General features: G+C 40.9%; 1 protein-coding gene across 1 annotated transcript in view; it reads right to left on the reverse strand.

Annotated features, from left to right (window-relative positions):
- The window catches only part of adgrb3 (adhesion G protein-coupled receptor B3), a 122563-nt gene that overhangs the window by 40112 nt on the left and 59579 nt on the right, over positions 1-22872 (reverse strand). The window contains exons 4-12 of the mRNA XM_071913017.2: positions 22337-22501; positions 21159-21323; positions 18561-18725; positions 17806-17907; positions 13325-13431; positions 11873-12067; positions 9593-9661; positions 6482-6590; positions 453-599 (exon numbers count right to left, since the gene is read on the reverse strand). Coding sequence (XP_071769118.1) covers positions 453-599; positions 6482-6590; positions 9593-9661; positions 11873-12067; positions 13325-13431; positions 17806-17907; positions 18561-18725; positions 21159-21323; positions 22337-22501 — 1224 coding nt within the window. The remainder of the gene's footprint in view (positions 1-452; positions 600-6481; positions 6591-9592; positions 9662-11872; positions 12068-13324; positions 13432-17805; positions 17908-18560; positions 18726-21158; positions 21324-22336; positions 22502-22872) is intronic.

Genomic DNA, 22872 nt, shown 5'->3' on the forward strand with positions numbered 1-22872 from the left:
GAAAACTCAATGGCTGAACAAGCACAGGCAAGCAAACAGGCTTTGTTCAAAGTCTGGATGCATTATTTTACATTATACAAACAAGGGGTGGTACAGTATAAAACATTAAAAAAAATCTTCTGCAGAAGACTGATCTGTCTGTTTGGAAATCTATTTAAAAGTCTTCAGACAATTCAATTGACCTAAAATCATTCAGCACTTGCTGAGCTGTCATGATGTTTATTTTCCATTCTACAGTAGAAACAGTTGTAGAATCCTTCATTATGCATTCGTCTTGCATTAATCCTGCATTGACACTACAGTTTCCACTGTAGCCTATGTTTCTCATATGTTATAAAGAACTGAGCAGGAATGCTGCAAGACAAATGACGTGATTACATGAATTTATTGCATATTTTGGCTGTGGTGGAGCAACTGTCGGAAGGATCTGTTCTGAGCTGTAGTCACATTACCTGCCGACTGGGAAACAAAGAGGCCCTTTGGGATCACCACTTTATCTTCTGAGTTCCTGGCCCAGTCAACCATGCCTTTACGACCCTTCATGGGGAAGTTGATGTCAGTCATCACAGACACTGCTGGAAGTCTCTGGATGCTGGCCACTGCAGAATGAGAAAAAACAAAACAAAACACTAACATCAGCATCACTGCACATCAGCACACTGAATATTATACTGTATGAGTTTATGTTTAGGAGTTTTCGGTATTCGAAATGTGGCAACATAAACTATGCTGTCTTTCGGAGTATTACCCTATTTTACCCATTTACCCAAAATTCAGTCTCTAATGAAAAATTACCTTTCACATAATGTATTTTCTAACTTTCTAACAGTGAGGATCACACGCACACATACATACAACTAATGTAAATGTTACCAATAAAATGTATGATAGTAATGTGCAACTAACAGCCATACATATAGACACATATTTATGTATTTTTACATATTTACATATCTACATATTTCCATATACTGTACTGTGTAAATGAGGAGACTGACTTGTCTCCTCATTTGTTTATCAATTTTCAAGAAAAAATGCCTTTGATTTCAAAGCCTGGACATAGTACATAACCTCATGTGAATGCAACATTTACTCATCACTCAATCTCATTATTCAACCAGCTGTAAAATATCAAGAACCTGTCCAGGTCCAGCTAGAGTGTGAGACGTGATTTTTTTTAATTGATACAATGTGAGGTTTTCCACCTGTTTTGATAAAGCCAAACTCACGGCTCAAAAGCTTACACCCAGGAAGGCCTTAAGGTATTCACACACACACACAGGCACCAGAAAGCACAGAATCAAAGATACACTTGGCATCTGACAAGCGGCAGACAGGTAAGCTCCTTAATCACTCTTTCCTTTTCTCACCTCCCTGTTGAGTTGCCATAAAGGGCCGGTCCATGCACTAAGGCAATGACAAGGAAAATTCCCGGGATCAACTGAAAGGGACTCGGCATTACAAGGCGAGGATAAAGCTGTACTGCAGTGTTCTCTACCAGGTATCACATCAAGTCCCAGTCAGGTGGCACTCCAGCGAGGGGAATTTGAGGCTAATCCTGCCATTGATGCAAAAGCGCTATTGTTCCTTGTGCTCTGCCAATAATACAATATGAAACCTGGCAAGAATCCATGTTTGAGTGAAATCTGTGACAATGGAGGTGTGTGTGTGTGTGTGTGTGTGTGTGTGTGTGTGTGTGTGTGTGTGTTGCATGTGTTTGGGACGATCCAACAGCAGGCATGAAATCACAGAGCACCATGGGACCCGCCAGTTGCAAAGAGGGTGGTTCACAGCACCAGATGTTGTGAGCAGCAGTGGTGTGTGTGTGTGTGTGCGTGTGTGTGTGTGTGTGTGTGTGTGTCTGTGTGTGTGGAGGAGGGGTGGCATTAGTCATGGGGCACATTGTGAAACACAACAGGGGACTAGGAAGACAGTCTTTCAGAATGCTGGGTAATTCTGCAGGTAAATGGGGCTTTACACTCCACTGATGGGCCTCGAAAGCACAAATAAAGTGATAATTTGGGTTTCAAATGCTTCCAAAAAAAAAGATGCAACACACAAAGAGTGTTTTGTATGGTTTATTGTCCCCAGTGGGAATTATAGCATTGCCCAGTGCATCCGCATGCATTCATGAAAGGCTCAAAATTAAATTTTACAAGCGTGCAGGAAATGTGCAGGTCAAACAACATAAACATCTGTTTGTGACAGAAAAATGGATGAGCATTTGCATATGTGCTGTAAATGTCTATTATTTAGCCTGTTAAAGGTTTGCATATATTTGCAATTGATCACTACTATTGTCAAAATATTCTCTCAACCATAAAGTGCAGTATCGCAACAAAGAGCTAGTAACAAAAACGTCAACAGTATGTGATGTATTCCATTTCCTAGCAGTATTTAATTTTGCACCATGCCCCGAGCTTCCTCTGTCCTCCAGGCGTTTGCTTGTGAGGAGAGGAAATAAGTTGCTGAAGTGGAGAGCTTTTGCAATCAAGGTTATTTGGCTAAAAGTAGCAGGACAGAGGACGATGCATTGGTGACAGCCAGTATTTATCTCAGTGTCAAGAGGGTGCCATAAATTAGTGACGAAATGATGCCGCAATATCTTACTCAGCCAGATGCTTTCCTCTTGGCTTACACCAGCGTACACACACTACTTTCCATTCCTTTAATCGAAAGGGCCAAGAGGCAACCGGGGTGCTGTGTTTTGTGCTGAAATTATGGCCGGCTACCAAAGCATTTGCTATATCCAGGGATAAAATAATTGACCTGAAGATTATGCTGCCCATGTCTCAGCTCTATATTGTCTCAATGGATTTTGGCATATCAACTCCGAGTCCTTTGACATATTCTGAATGCACAGTTATGTTTGATGACAATACATGCAGTTTTGACTCTAGGGCTACATTTCTGTGAGTAACGTATAATATGAATAGAATGTTAGAGGTGGAAATTACTTGTATAGGTGTATATGTTTCATATATTTATATGTACAAGTACAGGAATGTGTACAAGGCTTTGTAGTATATGTATGTATGTATGTATGTATGTGTATACAATATGTAGGCCTATCTGTATATGTAAATGCATATATACAAATACAAATAGGCATACATATTTCTCTTAATGGGTTCAAATTGAAAATCTAAACAAAATTAAATAAAATCTCTCTTCATGTGACATTTACAACACCCTGCTGAAAGACTGGGTCAGTTATTCATTTCAAAAATCCTCCCTGCAAGACTCATAATTTTCTCCAGCAGATAGCAAGGTTCTGGCTGATACTAGCCAGAGGCTGCTCATTACTGCTAGATCTTCAAATAATTGCCCCACAGCCAAATGGCTCCTCAGGTCTGTGTGCAGAAATCAGCTTCAGAAATCTGCAGTCCTACAGCAATGGTGGTGCAATCTGGAATGTATTTGAATTTATCTTATATAAATAAAATAGTAGATTTGTTTGTTAGTATGTTAGAATGTTCTTTTAGAGTTCGACTTATAGATAGAAAATATGCTTTTTGGAATGATCCGTCATAACTCAAAACACAAGTCTGTTTTATTCTAGTATGTACAGACATTACAAATGTAAAAAAAAAAAAAAAAACCTTTTATGTTTAAAATTCATTTCTAGCTCAGCAAAATCAGATCAGAAGTGTTGTTTCAGTTAAAAGTTTTGACCTTTAATTATAGTGCCCCGTTAGGCCAATCAGAGAATCCAACTCCAGGTTTTGTCAACACCAGACCAGTGTTGTCTGAGATATCACCTGAGATATGATGTTTGACAGATGGGTGAATGAACACAGCCTGATCCAGAGTCCCTCCCCCATATTTCATCATGTGGAGGGTCATGTGGCAAAGTATTTGGTGTTCAAGTAGCTATGCAATACATTGTTCTGCTATTCTAATGGTATTCTATATTCCATATATTCTCGTATATATAGTGCATTTTTCATCAGTCTGTCTAAAGTGACAGCAGTACAAGGCTCTCCCACTAAATATTAACTTATGTGATTGATAAAAAGCAATTCTGTGTGTATCTGGATAAAATGTTTTAATATCAATTTAGAGTCTGCCTCATAGAGTAGATTGCATATTGAGAATAAAGGAAGGGTGTGTGAATGCTTTTTCAAGAATAAAGAAGAGGCAATGGCAGTGAGACAGGAGGACTACCATTAATGGAATGGCATGGAAATATTCTCTCATCTGAGAAAGTCATTAATGTTTGCCATTATGAAAGGCATTCAAACCTTATTTTCGAATGTCCATTACTTAATTTGCCTCTCAAAGTGCTTCATAATGGCATTTTGATAGGTGCATTCATTGCATCATGTTTGGTATGCTATTCTTGGGAGCTTCCCACTCATCACTATGGACATAAAATACCACAGAGAGCCACTGAGTATGGGTGTTTGATATAATTGGGTCAAATGTTACCTATAGTAAAGAATAGAGGGAAGAAACCTCAGTCCTCCAGAGAAATTACCTATACCGCCACAGCTGTACATGCTCATATTCACTTGCATGAATAAATAAAGACTGGAGTTCTATTATTCCATTCCAGTAAGACACCATTTGTGGCTGAGTAAGAAATGAAATGCCACAGAGACCTCAGATCATCCAGGAGGCCGCGGGATAGAAGCTAAAAGAACCCATGAGAACATTAGGGAAAAGAAATACTGCTGAAAGACTCATATGCAGACACATTTTCGAAGAGCAGGAGTTATGATCTGGACCATGAACAGTGTTGCAGCAAAAATATTTGCAAGCTCATTAAAGCTGCAAAGTATAAGTTAACCTAAAACTTTTGAGTTCAAATTTTATAGCCTTTTTATCAGACCATCCTGTAATAGAATTTTTTATTTGACTGCTAATCTTGCAAGGAACTGACAATATTTCTTATGCTGCAGTACATGCTGTGGGGTATATGCTCCGCTAATCAAGTCTTCCTCAGCAGACAGAATCAAACTGTCGTATATTTCCACATTAGGTTACTCCACTTTCAAATTTGCTACACATATTTGATATCATTAGAAACTGTTACTGTCATTTTACAGTAAATTGAGTTCTGAAGATGTGAGCAAAGCCTTGGTTTTACTAATTGCATCATAACAGCTTTATCAGCTATGCACAGAGCTGAAAACTATGTTAAATATAGAACATATTCTGACTCAATGTTCAGCCATGCTGCCTTAATAATTTTACATCAAGGCTTTCTCATGTCTAGAAAATGCAGAAATCCCTCTCTCCCTCTCTCTCTCTCCCTCTCTCTCTCTCTCTGTCTCTCTCTCTCTCTCTCTCTCTGTCTCTCTCCCTCTCTCTCTCTCTCTGTCTCTCTCTCTCTCTCTCTCTGTCTCTCTCTCTCTCTCAATTCAATACAATGAGCTTTATTGGAATGACGTACATGTCCACATGTTGCCAAAGCATAGATTCATACATTAAAAAAAAAAGAAAATACAGTTCCAACTTTGTCAATCCTAGCATATTTGAATAACCAAAACTGATTTTTTAATATTGCAAATATACAGTTTATAAAAATTGTTGATGTCAGGTTGAATAATTAGTGTTCCTGCTTTGATTTTAGCTAGACTTAAATTCACAGAACAGATGGGCTGACTCACCAGTGTGTTATTTCTCTGTGTAAGCAAAAGAGAGTAATTATTGTAACATTCAACATCCACTTGTCTCTGTCAGTAAGAGGATCTCTTAATATGGATGTTGCAGAGCACAGTTGCGATTTATGGTGAACAGTGATTAACAGCTATTTGTCTATGCATGAGCTACCTTATCTAATAATGAATGTACATTTCGAGGTTGTAAGAAATGTGCAAGAATGTTTTTTTATGTTCTTATCAAGTCAGGGGGCGGCACAACAGGCGGGCTTACGTCCTTGAACAACGCACTCAACCTCCAAGCGGCACCACACACTATAAACTGTGGCTGCAGATGGGGAATCGCCCAAGTGTGAATGTTTATAACAGTATGAATATGAAGCAACAGATGCATTTTCAGAAAACATTCCCAGGATAAATAAAGGTTAAAAAAAGTGCTTTAAGACATACCTGTAAGTTTTATTTCGCTTGTATTACTTCAATTCTAATCAATTCTAACAATACCAATAAATTGTTGATATCCTCCATATATTTTTCTTTAAAGCTGTAGTTGTCTTTGGCCAGTCAAAGAGGAGCTCTACTCATGTAGGGGTTACTACACTGTGCTCACTGTTGATATTGGATTGAGTGTTAAGTGTTTTCATAGGAATTTAGCACATTAAGACCACAAGCTCAGTTTTAATTAACATTATTGATTTGCAGTCATTTTACTCCCTCACCCTCACCACGCGCCATTTATCCTAAATTAATGATGGGGGGAAATTGACACGAGGAGTCAGCACAGCACAGGGATTATGTGTCCATGTCAGGCAGAAATAAGTGGTAAAACAAGCCCAAGGGCTGTGGGCTGGGAGGAACAGTGGCTTGTTTCTTACCCAAGTTCCCAGTCATCAAATAGGCATTGTGGAAATCCTTCATGCCCAAACCAACGATGTGGATGAATTCCTCTATGACCTGCATGAGCTCCACTGCTCCAGGATAGATCTAGACAAGATAAAGAGGCGAGAAGATTCAGTTATTTCAACATTGCTGCCATGATTGCACAAATGCAGCAGTAGTAGTCAGTATTCCTCTAGGAATGGAAAGTGGGAAAGTGTAAAATAGGGATAGGAAAAGAAAGAAGCAAGCCATAAATAAATAATATATACATAAACTTTATTTATGTAACACTTTTCAAAATTGAAGTTATAAATAGGAAATAAAAACAAATGCATTTTCCTCACTATTTGGCATTTGCAATTTCCTCACTATTGTAAAAATTGCAATAGTTAGGAAATGAAAATAAAAGAAGAAGAAGAAGAAGAAGAAGAAGAAGAAGAAGAAGAAGAAGAAGAAGAAGAAGAAGAAGAAGAAGGCATTGGCCGAGGTCACAGAGCTATGTGACTTTAGGTCATGTTTGAAATTCCTCAATGTCTCAAGAAAAGACAGATTGCACTTCACAAACTGTGAATGAAGCATCCATCTGACATCAGTGCTCTAACCTCTGGTTCTGCACACTGGACTGCTGCTTGGCTGCCCGTCCAAAAGGCTCTGCCAAGTCAAGGGTGATCGCCTAGGTTTGTGTGTCCCTTCATGGAGAACAGCAATCAGTGTGCAAATGCAGCGAGAGGCATTCAGCACCATGGACAGAGCTGCGGGTCAACCAGTCCTTCTGCTGGGCCTGTCAGCACAGCTCTCGCCTCCAAGTCGATATGCCAAAGGCACGCTAATCCGATAATTGACCTTCAAGAGATTGGACCGCTATCCTGGCTTCAAATCTAGTGGCGATGGGTCAGATCTAATCAGAGGGCTTTGATTCGGGGTGACCAGTGGAGTCCTCTGACTTGGATAATACACATAGCACTGATTGTAGCGCTGTGTAAACTGTGAAGCTGCACCATACATAATGCACATTCATACTAAGACAAATGGCATGCTTACAATAGCATTGACTAAACAAAATGACGCTTTAACAAAGTTCAAAAACGTTGGTTAAAGAAATGTGTAATGTTATACAAATATTGCAAGACTGTGAGCATGTGAGCACACACTAACGACACAAAGCAATTAACCTTTGAGTGGCATTTGGCAATTAACACCTCACTCTGGGTTCATATTCAACAACACCTAAGGCAGGTATTTTCCTCCTCGGTCACACCTTGTGTTCCGTGTGTTTTCACATGCTTACACATGTGCCAATGCGAGGGCAGGCAAGCGGATCAGTGATGCAGAAGTTGAGAGCCTCTGACACAGCAGAGTGAAAGCCATAGTGGGGGAGAAAAGCACATCACTTCATCCCTTCCGGCATGTCTGACGCACAGTGCAGTCATGCTCATTCTGCTGGTCTCCATGGCAACCGTGAGATGTGAAGGCAGCGCAGGGAAATGGCCGCAGTGGAGGTTCTATAGACGGAGCTCTTCCTTTCCTCGCCATGGTAACAGTGTTAGGAGGCGAATATATAAAATAATTTGTGCACAAAGCCATTTCTACAGCCTGTAAAAATGGAGTGAACATAGTAAAGTGTTTCATATGAGTGTTTTGAATGGCCAGTGGCTGCAGTGGAAGTGTGCGTTGAAAACTGATTTGGCTCGGAAAACACCCATTAATGCAAGATAAGCCAGTAAGAGACAGATTAATGACTGTGATGTCCGTGCACGGTCTGTTGAGATCAGATGACACTGCTTAGCCAATGCCCACTCTGTGGAGTGTCTAAACTGAAGCACCACTCCCTTGACAGCCACATTGACAACTACTGAAAAAATTAACCTTGTCACAAACCTCCTCTGGGCTCCCAATCACAGAGACAACTTTTCCTATTGCTACGTTCCCTCTAATCTATCTGTCTGCCGGCCTGTCTGTTTGTCTCTCTCGCTCTCTCAAGCCCACTCATTCCTACTGGTAAAATTACTGATTTGTGCGCCCGTCTCACCAACAGCCTACCTTTGAAGCCTGCCAAACTAAAGCTGCTGTGAGTAAACACCTAGTTACTGCCTGTGGAGAGAGCCAGGACTGGCATTCCTGGCAGAGGCTGAACTGCCTGGACTCCCCGCTATCTTATTTAAAGTGACGCATAGAGAAAGAGAGGCAAAAGGGAGATCTGAATGATTTAAAGACACCCACCTCAGTCATGTGTCAGTGCAGGTGATACCTAATTTAAGTCAATTTACCAGTGGAGCTGACAAAAGAGCAGATGCCCTTTACAGACTGGCAGTCTTCACAGATGGTATCTCTGTCAGAGTCTGGATGTGTGCGATTTCAGGGTTCAGGTTGTCTCAGACACCAGTGGCAGTTTTGAAAAAGAGAGTTGCCACCTCTCAAGCTGAGAGCTGTGGCTGACAGAGGATGTAGCTGGAAGCCAACCTCCACAGATAAGCACAGTGTGCGGAAAGTGTAGTCTTTTGTACAGAAACAGTGGTCTACATTATTCCAGGGTTGAAGCCTGTTTCAGATTTACTTGCATGAGATATTGAGCCTACCATGGTTTCTTATTAATTTGTGTTTGAACCCATGTAATGCATTTACCACCAAGGGAGTCTTAAAGCTGCTTATATGTCCGATGAGCTGCCTTAACCTTTTAAGGAGAGAGAGCTTTAGCAGCAACAAACAAACATCAGCTCCCATACATTATAAAACATTATAAAATTCAACTTTCAGTGATGGCCTAAATGCACTGGTTGCCATGATCTATGCCAGGTGAGTTAAAATAATGTATTTACAGGAGGAATAAACCTGATGTTAATGGCTAGACAATCTATGTGGCAGTGCTGCTGCCACCATGTGGAGCATTGAGGAACTGCCTTTCCAAATCAGGGCAGATGTCATTCCTGCTAAATGACCTTTCAGAGAGATTTGTGCAAGTATAATATTGCCTTAACATTTCTTCAACCTTTCTTTATGTCTGCCATTCAGACAGGACAACTGTAAACACGGTTAGACTAGATTTTTGAGGCACACAGCACTCACGCTGCAACCTGAATTATTTAGTAAGTGTGCTGCAACATGCTTACCTTTTGTGCGTCCTCCCATTTCTCCTTATTTTCCTCCTCCAAGAGGTTGCTGATGATTTGAAAGAAGTTCTGTGGAGATGAAGAGAGGGAAAATACATAACACACCCACACACACACAGAGGTGTTGAAGCATTGGAAAGATGTTCTAATTAAATAATAACACATGAGCACTGTGTACTCAAAAAATAAAGTTCTAGGCAATACAGTGACATTTCAAATCAGGGATATCTATAAGGGAGTAATGAGGATCCCTGCTGGGCTGAAATACCACCTTGAAAATTTGTCATTGAAACCATGATGGTAAAGCATCAGAGAAAAAGATGGAATCTGTGGAGCAGCTCTGACAAAAATACACCTTGAACCCCCCGCAGCTTGCAGTGAACACTTAATGCTAGAGGAGAGAAACACAGGCTGCAATCAGAAAAAAAAAGATGAAAGGGAATGTTTGAGCAGCTGTGTGGATTGTCTTCTTGAGCAGCGGAAAGCAAGGGGGTGCTGGGGGTGCACACCCGCAGTAGTAATAGGACCCTGTCTGATCTTTGGCCTTGTTATTTCGTCTGGTCTACAATGTGCCTAGGGGGGGGTGGCTCTCTCTCTTGACACAGGCTATCTTGTTTTCTACTTGAATGCTTATGCTCCCTCTGGTGGTAATGTGCCCACTTTAACACTGCATTAGCGCAGAGACACAGGGAGGGGGTGGGCTGGCTGACTGCTCTCCTGTCTGCCCACACACACCATACAGCTCTTATAATAACGAGAGACAGGACAATTTCCTCATCCCATAGGTTTTCTATGGTGGGAAAATGTCTGAAAAAGGGCCCCAGGTTGCACATGCATGGGCAAGGCAAGTGGGAATCTGTTCTGCAGAATATTAGCAGCATACTATACACGTTCCATGTAAAAAAAACCTACATCAAAGCAGCAGGAAACGAACGAAAAGAACATTCACAAGATTCTGCAGTCCAAACACCTCCAGCCTTTGGAAATGCATAATGAGAACATTTCTGGTGACTTAACTACTGTGTTAAATGCACATTCCTAAGCTAAAAATCACATGCTGTACTGACGTGCATCTCGTCTCACACTGTTGCTGTATTCTGTGATTCACTGATCTTGCCATCAGATAGCTTTATGGATTTTTTTTTTACACTTCTATTATCTGGTTAATATTTTGCCCATGTCCTCTCTTTCAAATGTGGAAAAAAGGATAACGTCTTGCATTGTGGGTATATTGATGTCGGGGGGAAAAAATGTCCAGTAAAACATTTTCTAATGTCATATACTGAAAAAGCCTACTGATCAGCAGATACTGCACTGTGTTGGGGGATTTTAACACTAACTGACAGGGATTTTCATGTTACTATAGCTATACTTTCTACTTCCATACCACAGCTGGCAAATGGGCAACTCTCGCCCATTCTCTCCTTCCCAGTACTATTGCTTACAATTCTATACAGTGCAACAAACAAAAGCTTAATTACAGCAACTAAGCTGGACCAGATACAGCAATTCAAACAAGGAGAGATATTATAGAAAATTAGACTCTGCAATAACACACATGCTCAAAAATTGCTTTGCTTGTTCCCATCAAATATTGAATTACAATTGTTTCCTTCCCCTTTTGTTCACTCTGACAGTTTTAGCCACTAAAACAAAGCGGAGACAATAAATGGAGAGAGATCTGGGGGCTACACACACATGCACACACAGACACACACACAGTAAAACAAACACACACACTAATTCAAATACACAGCTACTGCACAAACATCAGCCCATGACAGTGGAAGGGCGTCTTTGAAAATGACACAGCTCTGAGGACAGAAATGATCTTATTGGAGATGGAGGAGGAGCTTTAGCTATAATCTCCATCATCCTATTGACATAAAGAGGATCAAGACTGCAGTCAACCCCAACATGACGAGATGAAACGGCTTACGAGGGGGAGGAGAAGATCTCTGATACAATAGAGCCATCAGGTGTGGCTGTCAGCCTGTGTGTCATTTTTGACATGTTAGAAAACTGTGATAGAAAGCTGTGTTTATGCAATCACATCCATTTGGACAACCATTTGTTTTTCTCGTAATCTATCATACGTCGTGTTAAAATGAATCTCATATGACACCTTATACAGATCTGATCAGATCAAAAATGAATGTGATTCAGCCTATTATTTTATTTAAAAAAGATATAAATGTCTGTCACTATATGAATGTATTGCACACAGATCCAGTGCAGAGTATGTCCAGGTTAAAATATAACATGCAGTTATTCACTCACTTGCACATCATCTGAAGATGGCTCATAGCTGGCCCTCTTGAAGGTCTCAGTCACATTGCGAAGGATCTCCACGGAAGACAGCAGGTCACCGGCATAGAAGTTCCTCCTCTGGGTGAGGTCCAGCAGGTTTTTCGTGACCTGGGACATCCCATCCCCCGCCAGCATCCTCTGGCCCTTAGCAAGGTGCCCCTGAACCTCCAGGAAAAGGAGAAGACAGAACTTGGGGCATAGGTGTTCTCTGCAGGATTGAGTTTGAGTTACACGCTCAGTTACACCGTGGAGTAAATGAAGTGCAAACAGTCAGGAGGAAAAACTCTACCCTCTAAGGTCTGTATGTGACACTTATATCTAAGCCAGACCAAAATATACTCTGCCTGGCAGATGTTTTGAAATGAACCAATGAGAATGAAAGAGTTAACTGGAGCAGAAGACACAAGTTTAGGCAGAAGTTGCAGAGTGAAATGCCATGCACATCATTGCACAGGGTTTATGTTCATGATGCACAGGCATATGTGCTATCCCAACTCTTCTGAATTATTGTATTGTTACCACAATATCCTACTTAAGTAGAAGTGCTATTATATTGCTTGCGTATAAGTAAAAATACTAGTGCAGAATTAAAGTTTAAGTAAAGTTACTAGGTTAGTATTATGTTATTACACATTATCTTCCTCATGCATTGGAAAAAGGACAAGAAAAAAGAGAGTTCAAACTAGGTTCTTTTGATTGAAACAAACTTTACAAAATAAAGTGCATAGACAAAATAAAGCATGAATAAACAGCAGTTTAGGGATATTATTAGTGGTTTGTGAACAGACCATCTGTCTGTTTTCTTGCCAGTATACTCAGTGTTCAGAACTGTAACTCTATATGGGCCAAGGACCCGCGGGTGAGGGCCGAGGAGCTGACTTGGATCTGTTGACATTCACTGACTTTTACCTTGCTTGCCATACTCATCACTCATAAATTGGTCAGTTTCTGGTGCAATATTTATGTAGAGCCGACAAAATTTGCACCCTGGAAAATGCAGTATGAGTAAGTATAATACTGACTCTAAACATAATATAAGTAAAACAAAAATAACTGACTTCAAAAAATACAAGTACACAAAAGGCTACTAAATTACAGTAACAAAAATAATTACAATTTGTTACTTCCACCTGTTTTGGAAAATCTTTTAGCATTCTACCTTGTCAAATGTAAGGATGTGGAACATGTGACTGAGACTGGAAATTACCCGAAGCTCTAAATCAAAGAGTTTAAGGACCTTGAGAGGACCATTCATTACACCGGGAAAAATGGTGAAATTAGTGTTTTAATTTGCTCCTCTATTGAAAGTGGTTAATCTTTGGCTACAGTGTGATGAGAATGGGGGATGGGGAAAACACTGGGGAGGTAATTTATGATGCATTGGAAACAGAGGCTGAGAGAGGGAGCTGACTTTGCACCTACTGATTGCTGCAAGTATCTGAATTCATTTGTTATGCATCGAGCGTAGCTGGGCTGCTCCCAGAAGGCCATACCACGGTGATCCAAAGAGCAGCGTCGACTAGTGGTGCCTGCAGAAGGGAAGGAGACAGCGACAGATTTGGAGAGGATGAGGAGCGAGAGAGGGATGAGAAGGGAGATGAGGATGCAGACATAAAGGGTGTGTGTGTGTGTGGAGTGGTGGTGGTATGGGGGGGTGAGGGGGTGAGGGGGTGGGTGGGATTAAGACCAAACGAAAGGCAAAAGAAAGGCAGATGGAAGTGGTGTGGAGGGAGTTGGGTAAAGGAAAAGGAGGACAAAACAGAGAGGAAAGAAAGAAAGAGAGAGAGAGAGACAGAAATATTAATCCTTTTCATTAGAGACGTATCTTTTCTCTTGTTGTCAATTTTGTTTGCCTATCACCCACACACATTTTACACTGGGGGTGGAGCCTATTATTATTATAGGAAGAGAGAGAGAGAGAGAGAGAGAGAGAGAGAGAGAGAGAAACTTTCTGGCAGAAACAATGCTGCAGTATGTGTACAGCATTGCTCCTATAGTATTTTGGGTAATACACAGACATAAAACATACCCATGCTTTTAAATACAGTATATGTATTCTGTGTTAATGCAACGCCGCTTATTCAAGCATGCAGTTGTTCAGCTACGATAGCTGTCAGGCATTTAAACGGTGATCCTGAAATAGCAAAACCACCCAATATCCACCCACATCACAGTACAGATCCTACATTGGGCCCAACATCGCACCTTCCCAGCTGTCGACCTGCTGGAGTGCACTTCACACATCACCCCACTGCTTCAACACAGGTGCTTGACATCCTAAGGAAAACTCCCACAGCACAAAACATTTCCTCTGGCATCAATGCTCCACATAAACGCTCACTATCTCTCGTTCTCTCTCCCTCTCTCCCTCTCTCCGTCTCTGTCTCTCTCCCTCTCGCACACTAACACACACAGACAGAGAGAGATCACAACCACACCTCCTACGCCCCCTTGCTCCACAGCTACTACCTGGTGATAGGCACTAAAGCCATCAGTGCACACAAAACACCCCATGCTGGGAGCACCCATGCAACAATATGAGACTACCCAGAGGGCAGCAGGGGAGGCCCTCCACTTTACACCACACTGAGCAGCCTACTCCCTCCACGCTGGCTTCGCCAGGGCCATTTTATTTACCTTTATATTCCAAGGCCCTATCTTTAAGGGATGCCAGCATTTTCCAGAAGATTATCTTCAGGGACTTCTTCATTTATCTTCAAGGATCTCATATCCCCCCAAAGAACTCCCCCCTAACAATGCTGGTAAGTGGTTGTATTTTATGTTGGCTTGATACCTGTAATTTGGGAATTCATTTCAGAGATAGAATTTATTGGCTCTGACTTTCCTGAAGGTCATTGTAAGCTGAGAGAGGCTGTGTGGTTTAGGTGGGAACTGGCAAAAAGAGGCGAAGCAATTGAAGAGAGTCACATTCAAGAACCCCACTGACATGAAAGTAGACTCAAATGAAACATGTGAAGCTTGTTTGTCATATAATATAAAAAGATCAATTTAAATCAGGGGATACAGTCATATTTTTTAGGGTTTTTTTCCGCATCACCTCTACTCGGTGACCTGTAGATGGGTGGTTTCATTGTGGTTATATAAGATGCTGCAATTTGAATGGGAATTCAGCAATATTGGAGGATAGAAATTGCCTGAGGCAGAAGGCATTTTGAATGCGAAACACCTGGACCCCGAGTTCATTTTTCTGTTTATACGACTATTTACAAGCAAAAATCATAATTTTAGCAAAAACATACATGGTTCGAGTTTATTAGCTTTAGAAGCTAAAAACATTTTGCTAGCGATGCCTGCTAGCACCTGGAGGTCTCCCTAACAGCACACTCACTCCCATCCCATTATGCCACCAGCACTTTTTAGTTGCTCATGGGATATGCATTATTGGAGCGCCAACAACAGTAAACATGCACATGCTCAAATTTGACGGAGGGATAGCGCAACGCCATCTTGTATAGATAGAGGATTATGGGTGCGTTGAAAATGTTCAACTTCTCCATAGTCCCTATTCTGTTCAAGGTCCGTCGGAAGTTGTATTTCATGGGATAAGCATATGTTTGAAATAATTTTCAAACATATGTATTGAATTATCAATTAATTATTGAACATGAATCTTAAACACACTGATTATATCCTGTTTCATATTTCATATACAGCACTGCAAAGAATAAGGGGGAGGAAGAGACCAAGTGTGTGCGTAAAAGCACATCCCAAGAATCCCATGCAGTACATTCAGGAAATCTGTCATGTTTTTATGTACCTTGGATTTGTTACCATTTATCATCTAGCTGCTTTGTTCTTTTTGTTGCTGTTTTTTGGCGTAGCTTTGTACAATTACAGTCTGGGAGCGACTCAGTCTCTGCAGAGTGAGGTTTGACTAGTTGGTTAGCACTAGTTCAGGTTGCTGCTGATGTTAATGTAGTTTGCGTGTCCTGGTTTCCCGGTCTGTGTGCATCTGTTCATTCACGTTGCTGTGTGTCTGTTTGTGTTAGTGGGAGTAAGTGACTGAGTTCGTCTGCTGTGTGTCTGGGTGCGTCTCCTATCTCTTTTCACTTCAGGTTGTGGGCAGCATCACGTCCTTTGTAGTCCCAAACTTTTCCTGCCTCCCTGCCTGCGGTGGATGTTGTTGTCCACGGTGACCGAGACGATGCTGACGCCCCTGCACCGGGTGTCGTTGTTATGACGACCTTGATGACAACAATGACTGCAGTCACCAAGTCGCTGTTGATGCTCCGTGCCAGATCCGGAGATTCACCCAAGCGTCCTTTCTGTGTTTATTCTGTGTATTTTGTTTATGTTCATTTTTGTTATCAATATTTAATTTTTGTTAACCCACTCTCAGCACCCACTGAATGCCTGATTGTCCTGGAAGGGGGATCCCTCTCTGTTTCTTCCATTTTTCTTTTCTTAATGAAGTTTTTCCTTGTTCTCATTGAGGGTCAAAGGTTGGGCGCTGTCGTTTTCATTCATTGTTTCATAATGTGGGCATTGTGAAGCCCTTTGAGACTGTAACCATGATTAACTGCTATACAAATAACCTTGACCTGACCTGTTGTCAAGCGGTTGTCACAGTCTCCGTCTTTTTTCGTATTCTGTGGGATGCATTGTGCTTAAACATACGAGAGGAAGATTATGGGAATTGTCGGAATAAATGCAGCTAAGATTCCAAGAAATACAGTTAAGGTTTCACAAAAATACAACTTTTATTTTTATTAATTACCTACACGCTTGATTGAGTCTGATAGTGTCAAGGTTTACTGTGGAGGAGCGAAGCGTCTCGCTCTGAATGACTGACCTGAATTTGGCTCTTGAAGACGCACTGTGGTGTAAATGAGATCCTTATTCAGTAGAAATGTTAATTTATCACACCATACAGAAAAAAGCCTATAGCACCCACCTGGAAATATGTCCCTACCCCCCCACAGGTAGGCTATAAGCCAGAAAGGTAATGTCATGCTAGTAAACCTTACTGTCCGTAAAATTGCCACAGGTAAGCCATCTGTGAATATTGTATGACTGCTACCATATCTAGCTTGCCAGTTAGCCATTTCATAGTCTTAAAAACATCGTAACTGTTTTATTTTCCCTGAGCACAGTCTGTCTACTGCCAGATGTAGCCATAAGTGACATCTTGCATGTTGAACTGATATTGCTGCTCAGATGTGGAAACTAACTTTATATAGGAGAAGAGAAGAGACTTTTGACAGAAGCAGATAACAGAGATAACATTACAGTGTTGTTCTGCTGCTTGTGTATAGCTTTACAGTTGTGAGGATGAGGCAGCCAATTTAAAAAAATGAGAGGCATGTTTTTGTTTGTGCAACTTGATCACCGACAGGCAGCTTATGAAGCAATGTTGCTGGCAATCTAGTGTTACTACATTTAAGGTGGCTTGTTGTAAAAATGTGTTAAAAACGTTAAATTGTGATGAAAATATTGCATATTAAAATTCTGATACCATGCCACTTGAGCAAAATTGGATAGTAATTCACTATGGTAGGACAGTGCATTAATTTTAGAATTATATTAATTAATTTTGAGTTAATTAATTAATTTTTTTAATTTTGAGTGATTTGGACAGGCATTTGAAAAAAAAAAGCTAGCTCTCACCCAATCAGATTCAAGTATTCAATAGAGAAGATTTCATTCTACCAACACAATAATGAGAACATGTTGTCTAGCCTGACTATGGAAAGGTTATTCTTTTTTTTTCTTTTTGAAGCCTACAGGAAGGGTCACAGAAAAATATTTGTTGCTTGAGGTAGGAGGAGGATCATCAATAATTTGAGCACATATGCCCAAATTCCTCTACATGCCTCCAACAGACTCCAAATAAAAAAATGTGTGATAATATTAGAAGAAGAAGCAAGACAATATGTCCTTACCGGTGGCATTGGGGGGGCATCTGTTGAAGGCCAGTTCCCCTGAAGGTGTCCGTCTCCACACCATTGACACTGCATAGTCCTCAGGACAAATCTCATACGGTGCTAAGGAGTAAAGAGGTTCAAACATTACTCGTTTTTTTTTCAGCATTTCCAATATGATGCAACAATTTCTTCATGTTAGATTTTAAAGAGCCGTGGAAATTCAGGAGATCAAAGTTACATGTTTGTGAATAGGAGCATGTCATTTAACCATCACATGAAAATTTTACTTTCTCTGCTTCAATCACAAATATTGTGAACTCAGGCACTACACAAGTTTTTTAAGGTTTCTTTTTTTTTTTTTACACTAAGCCCATCACTTCAGAGAATTAAAAAGCATTAAATGTCTTATGTCTGAGACTCCACTTCACAAAGAGATTCCTTTGAAAAACGTACAATACCCTTGATGACACTTCTCAATGTAATGTCTGTCACCACTATGGAGATTAACACAAGTCATCCAATGCCATCGTTTGTTTGAATATTCATACTCAGTTAAAGGAAAAATATAAGACAATTGGGAAGGCTCCAGCTGCAATTCCTCTTCAGGTTCTGCTTTAACTGGTGGCTTATATCTTATGAAACGATAATCCTCCCACAGAAATGCCATTTCACTTCACGCAGACATAATTATCTTTCTACACACACTTTCATTCAACTGACTCTGTGGTCACTCCGATTTAAATCGGAGTCAGCGTAATTCTCCTTTGGGTTACCTGGGCAGCGTTGGTCACTGCACTTGCGGACTTCTTCCCCTGTGCCCTCACACTGCTGCCCAGTCACCGCTGCCCCCTGACACACGCGGGCGCGCCTCTGCCATCCGCCGTCACATGATTTAGAGCAGCCACTCCACGGGCCCCAAGGATTCCACTGGCCGTTGGCTGAAAACAAGTCGTCCAGGGTTAGAAAGAGATACTCTCAAGAGCATCCACCTCCCCCATAACAAATAGATATCAGTGAAGATACACAAGGCAACAGTAAACATGTCGTCCCCCCACGTATGATGAAGTCCCCGTCTGGGCCAATCAGTAACAAATATGTCACCTTGGTTTGAGCTCTAATTGTACTTCCCCCTTGGGCCAAACTGTGTAATTCTGAATGCTGGAATGCAGCGGTGAGAAGCTTTTGTCAAAATCAAATCAGTGGTGTGTGAGATACTGCGTGTGACTCGTGGATGAGCGAATAAACATTGTAGCGCCCTCCTTAGGTCCATCAGTGTTATTTTGAAAATGCCAGAACAGAGCAGTGACACGTATAATTCCCCGAAGTTTTGTCAAAATCCAATGAGTAGCGTCCGAGATATTGTGCGTGACGGATGGGTGGACCGGGGCCGATCCATAGCCCCTCCCCCGCTTTCGTAGCGGGGGACAAACATCATTAGGTGAGATAATTCTCTTATGCCATTCAGCCTCGCAATAAATGTTGTGTGACCTTTAAGATATCACGGCATCTTTCACACCATTTGTTTCTTCTGCTATCCAGGGATGCCGTTAGTAATTATGTTGGGAGTACAGCACAAAGATGTGAAAATCAGCATATTGTCATATACTGGTTAATGGATATAGATTTCTTGACATGTTTTAGGGTGCCAGGAGACAACGCAAACACATGTTTTAGAAAAGGGTTTGGCTTTCTTCTATATTTAAAAAAAAAAGATAGAATACTTGCAATAATCAGGAGGATGTCTCTTTTACGGCTAAGAAGCTGTTCTGTGGGTGGTGATTATTCCCCTCACTTTGCCAATATTAAACCACGTTTATGCTGATGTTTCCAAAACCACCAGCATGTTTTATGCCCTTTTAATGAACACTGTAAAATTGTGCATTAGACAAAAAACAGATGCTCCCCTTCAGCAATGTAGTAAATCACATGCCCTTGTCTGAAAGAAAGGTACAACACCCCGTAAGCAGGAAACACACTCCACTCTCATTTTAACCTACACTTACCCCTCCTTCACATGTACAGAGCAATCTCCTGTCCTACAGCTAACCTCTGTCAGCGGCGCTTCCAATTGGACCGAAAAAAACGCTGTGACCTGTTAGCTTAAACCACAAGTAAGACATTCATCAAATCCCAGTAGATACTTAAACTTCTGCTCCAAATCAGAGCAGCTTTTTCTTTGTTAGATTTATCCCCATGTGTTTCCATGAGCTCAATACGCCAGCAGTCCTGGAAAAATTATACCAATTTTGAAACGGATTTAGAACCATATTATATCGGTGCAAAATCATGCACATGCCTTTTGTGTGATTATAAGTCAATTTAAACATTTTATTTTATATTTATTCTGTTATTTGATTTTTTTGTGGATGCCGATTGCCTTACTGAGGACAGTTTCTCACTTGAAGTGGTACTGTAATTACAGCAATTCTGAAATGACGTACTAGGTCTGGCTTGAACTCAAAATTTTCGGTTCCACAGTGCAAAATCAATCCATCCAATCCATCATTCACAGCTAACTTGCTCTGTGGCAGGCTTCTAGCCTGACATTCAAGTTGTGCTGATTTGTTATATTATGGGCCAGATTCTGGTGTCTCACTTATCTTTGATCTCTCACCTTGGAAACAAATAAGAATTGCTAAATAGGTCGGCCTCATCAAATTGCATAAATGTACCCTCTCACTCTGAAGCAAACAACAGCATCTCCTGATTCATTATCATGCGCACAAATTGAAACTAAGTATTTACAAGCCTTTAGAAAGGTTTTAGCGGCCAGAGGAGCATAAGGTTGGCTGACTGGTTACAGAATATACTCAAATCTGTTTGCTACCCATAATAAAAGTGAAGTACAGAAAAAAAAAATCCCAGCTGTGTTACTTTGCTACAGTGAAAATTGCATCAGGAGATTATGAGAGTGCTCGGGCCCTTCATATGATCAGACAATACAAAGCCTGATGGGGACCACTAAGCTGACATCTTAGAGCCTGTAATACATCTATGATGTCGACAGACAGTTTGGACAGCGAGCCCTGAATTATATGAATGGCATACAGTAAATCTAACTGGATTTTACAAATCCAATTGATAGAGCATGGTCTTTAGCGTTATTCTTGATTCTCACTACACAGATTTTCAGCACACAGGGAATGACTTGAAACAGGAGGAAGGAGTGATTGACACAGTGATTCATGGAATCAAATTCCACGTTTAATCTGAAGTCGGTGGTAATGACGATGGTAGTGATGATCGTAATAATGATGATGACAATACTGGGCAGGCTCATGTTTTTTTGTCTCTTTTGCTGCCTATTTCAAATCATAATTTAGAATTTAGACATCAAAGCGGATATGGAATTAAGAGGCTCAGGATTTTACCTGTGCAGTCAGGATTATAGCACTCTCTGCTTTCTGCCCAGTGACCGCGACACTCAGATCCCCCATGGGCGGCTGCTGAGCACTGCCTGGTCCTCTGCTGAGTGCCATTGGCACAGGTCACCGAGCAATCGCTCCAAGAGCTCCACTCCTGCCACTGTCCGTCCACTGAGGCACCCAACCAGAACCCAACAAGCATGTCCCAAGTGAAGGGAAAAAGAGGACAGACAGAAATGGGAGGAGATATTCAGATCACTATTCTCTCTTCGGTTTAGAGCCAATAAAACAGATATTCTTCATTAAATACAGAAAAGACATTGCACGCATGCAGCCTACACAGATCTTTATCAAATTTTAGGGAAGACTTGGATGGATCGTATTACAGGGATGTTACAGAAAAATTTTACTTTTTTTTTCACAGGTGAAAATTTCTTAAAATAGCCAATAGCAACGGAAAACATTACATGAAAAGGTTTTTTTTCTTTACCACCCTTTCTTGTTTTGGTCGAATATCTTGCTGTAAAACACCTCTTTGAAAATAATGTAATTTCATACTGTATGCAGCTGTATACATTACAGACACAAAGCACTATTAAAAATGCCTTATGTGTCAATGACAAAAAAAATTTACATTACATTTATTTTACATTTATTTATATTTATGTACATTTACTTAAAATACCCAAAATATTTGTTATTTGCATTCTTCTTCAACAGATAGGCCAGGGAAAAGCATCTGGGACTGAATGGTTTTCAGTGTCACGTACCACAGCAAAGCTAACATTTGCAGTGTGGAAAAACTCCATAATCACTAATCTGCTTACCATTCACAGGCAATTGCGGGTAAGTGATTTTGACGTCAGAATTACAGTATTGACTCTCAACAGGGTTTCTTCAACTGCATTATTGTGTGAGCAGCAAATATTTAAATTAAATATTTAAATGTGCCACGAGGCCTCCATACATTCGCTTTTTTACTCACCTTTGCAATATTGGTTAAATTATCATATAACTGCACGTTAGGTAAGCTGCTACCACTCTCAAGAATCGATCATCTGAGATGAGTTTGGTTTTTGATCATCTTCACACCTTCCATATCTCGCTCGCAATCATTCCTTCGGGGCAAAGTATTAATTGCGTTGTTTTCTGAACAGTATAATTTAATAGCAGATGATACATACCAGGGCATAAAGCAATGTTGCAAAGTTTGCTCTGAGTCTCAGGCCCGTCACAGGCCCTGCCTCCATGCAGCGGAGGGGCACACATCCTAGTCCTAGTGCGGTGACCTCGGCCACATGTGAAGGAGCACAGGCTCCACGGTGACCACTCCTCCCAGACACCATGTACTGCGGACAAAGGACAGGCATCAGGCCTAATCAGAGTCTCTGCCTATGCTGTAGCACAAACAAAACCAATAAGATACTGAGCAAAACAGCCCTAAATAAAACAAACGTACATAATTAGCAACAAAGCTAATGCAGATGAAACACTGAGTGCTCAGACGGTGTGGAACTTCCCAAAGGCTTAGCCAGAAGCTTTAGTCACGTCTGTCCTAGATTGTATTTAGTGTTCATTAGACAGCTGTTTAGTATATATTCCAAACGATAACAGTAAGTGCTATCCCCACTAACCGTGCTGTATAGGATAGCAGAAAATATCAATAGTCCACAAACTATCCTAAATAGGAAGGACAAGATTTCTGGCTTTATAGCACAAG

Source organism: Centroberyx gerrardi, chromosome 15, assembly GCF_048128805.1.
Source record: "Centroberyx gerrardi isolate f3 chromosome 15, fCenGer3.hap1.cur.20231027, whole genome shotgun sequence".
In the NCBI taxonomy this organism is placed as follows: domain Eukaryota; kingdom Metazoa; phylum Chordata; class Actinopteri; order Beryciformes; family Berycidae; genus Centroberyx; species Centroberyx gerrardi.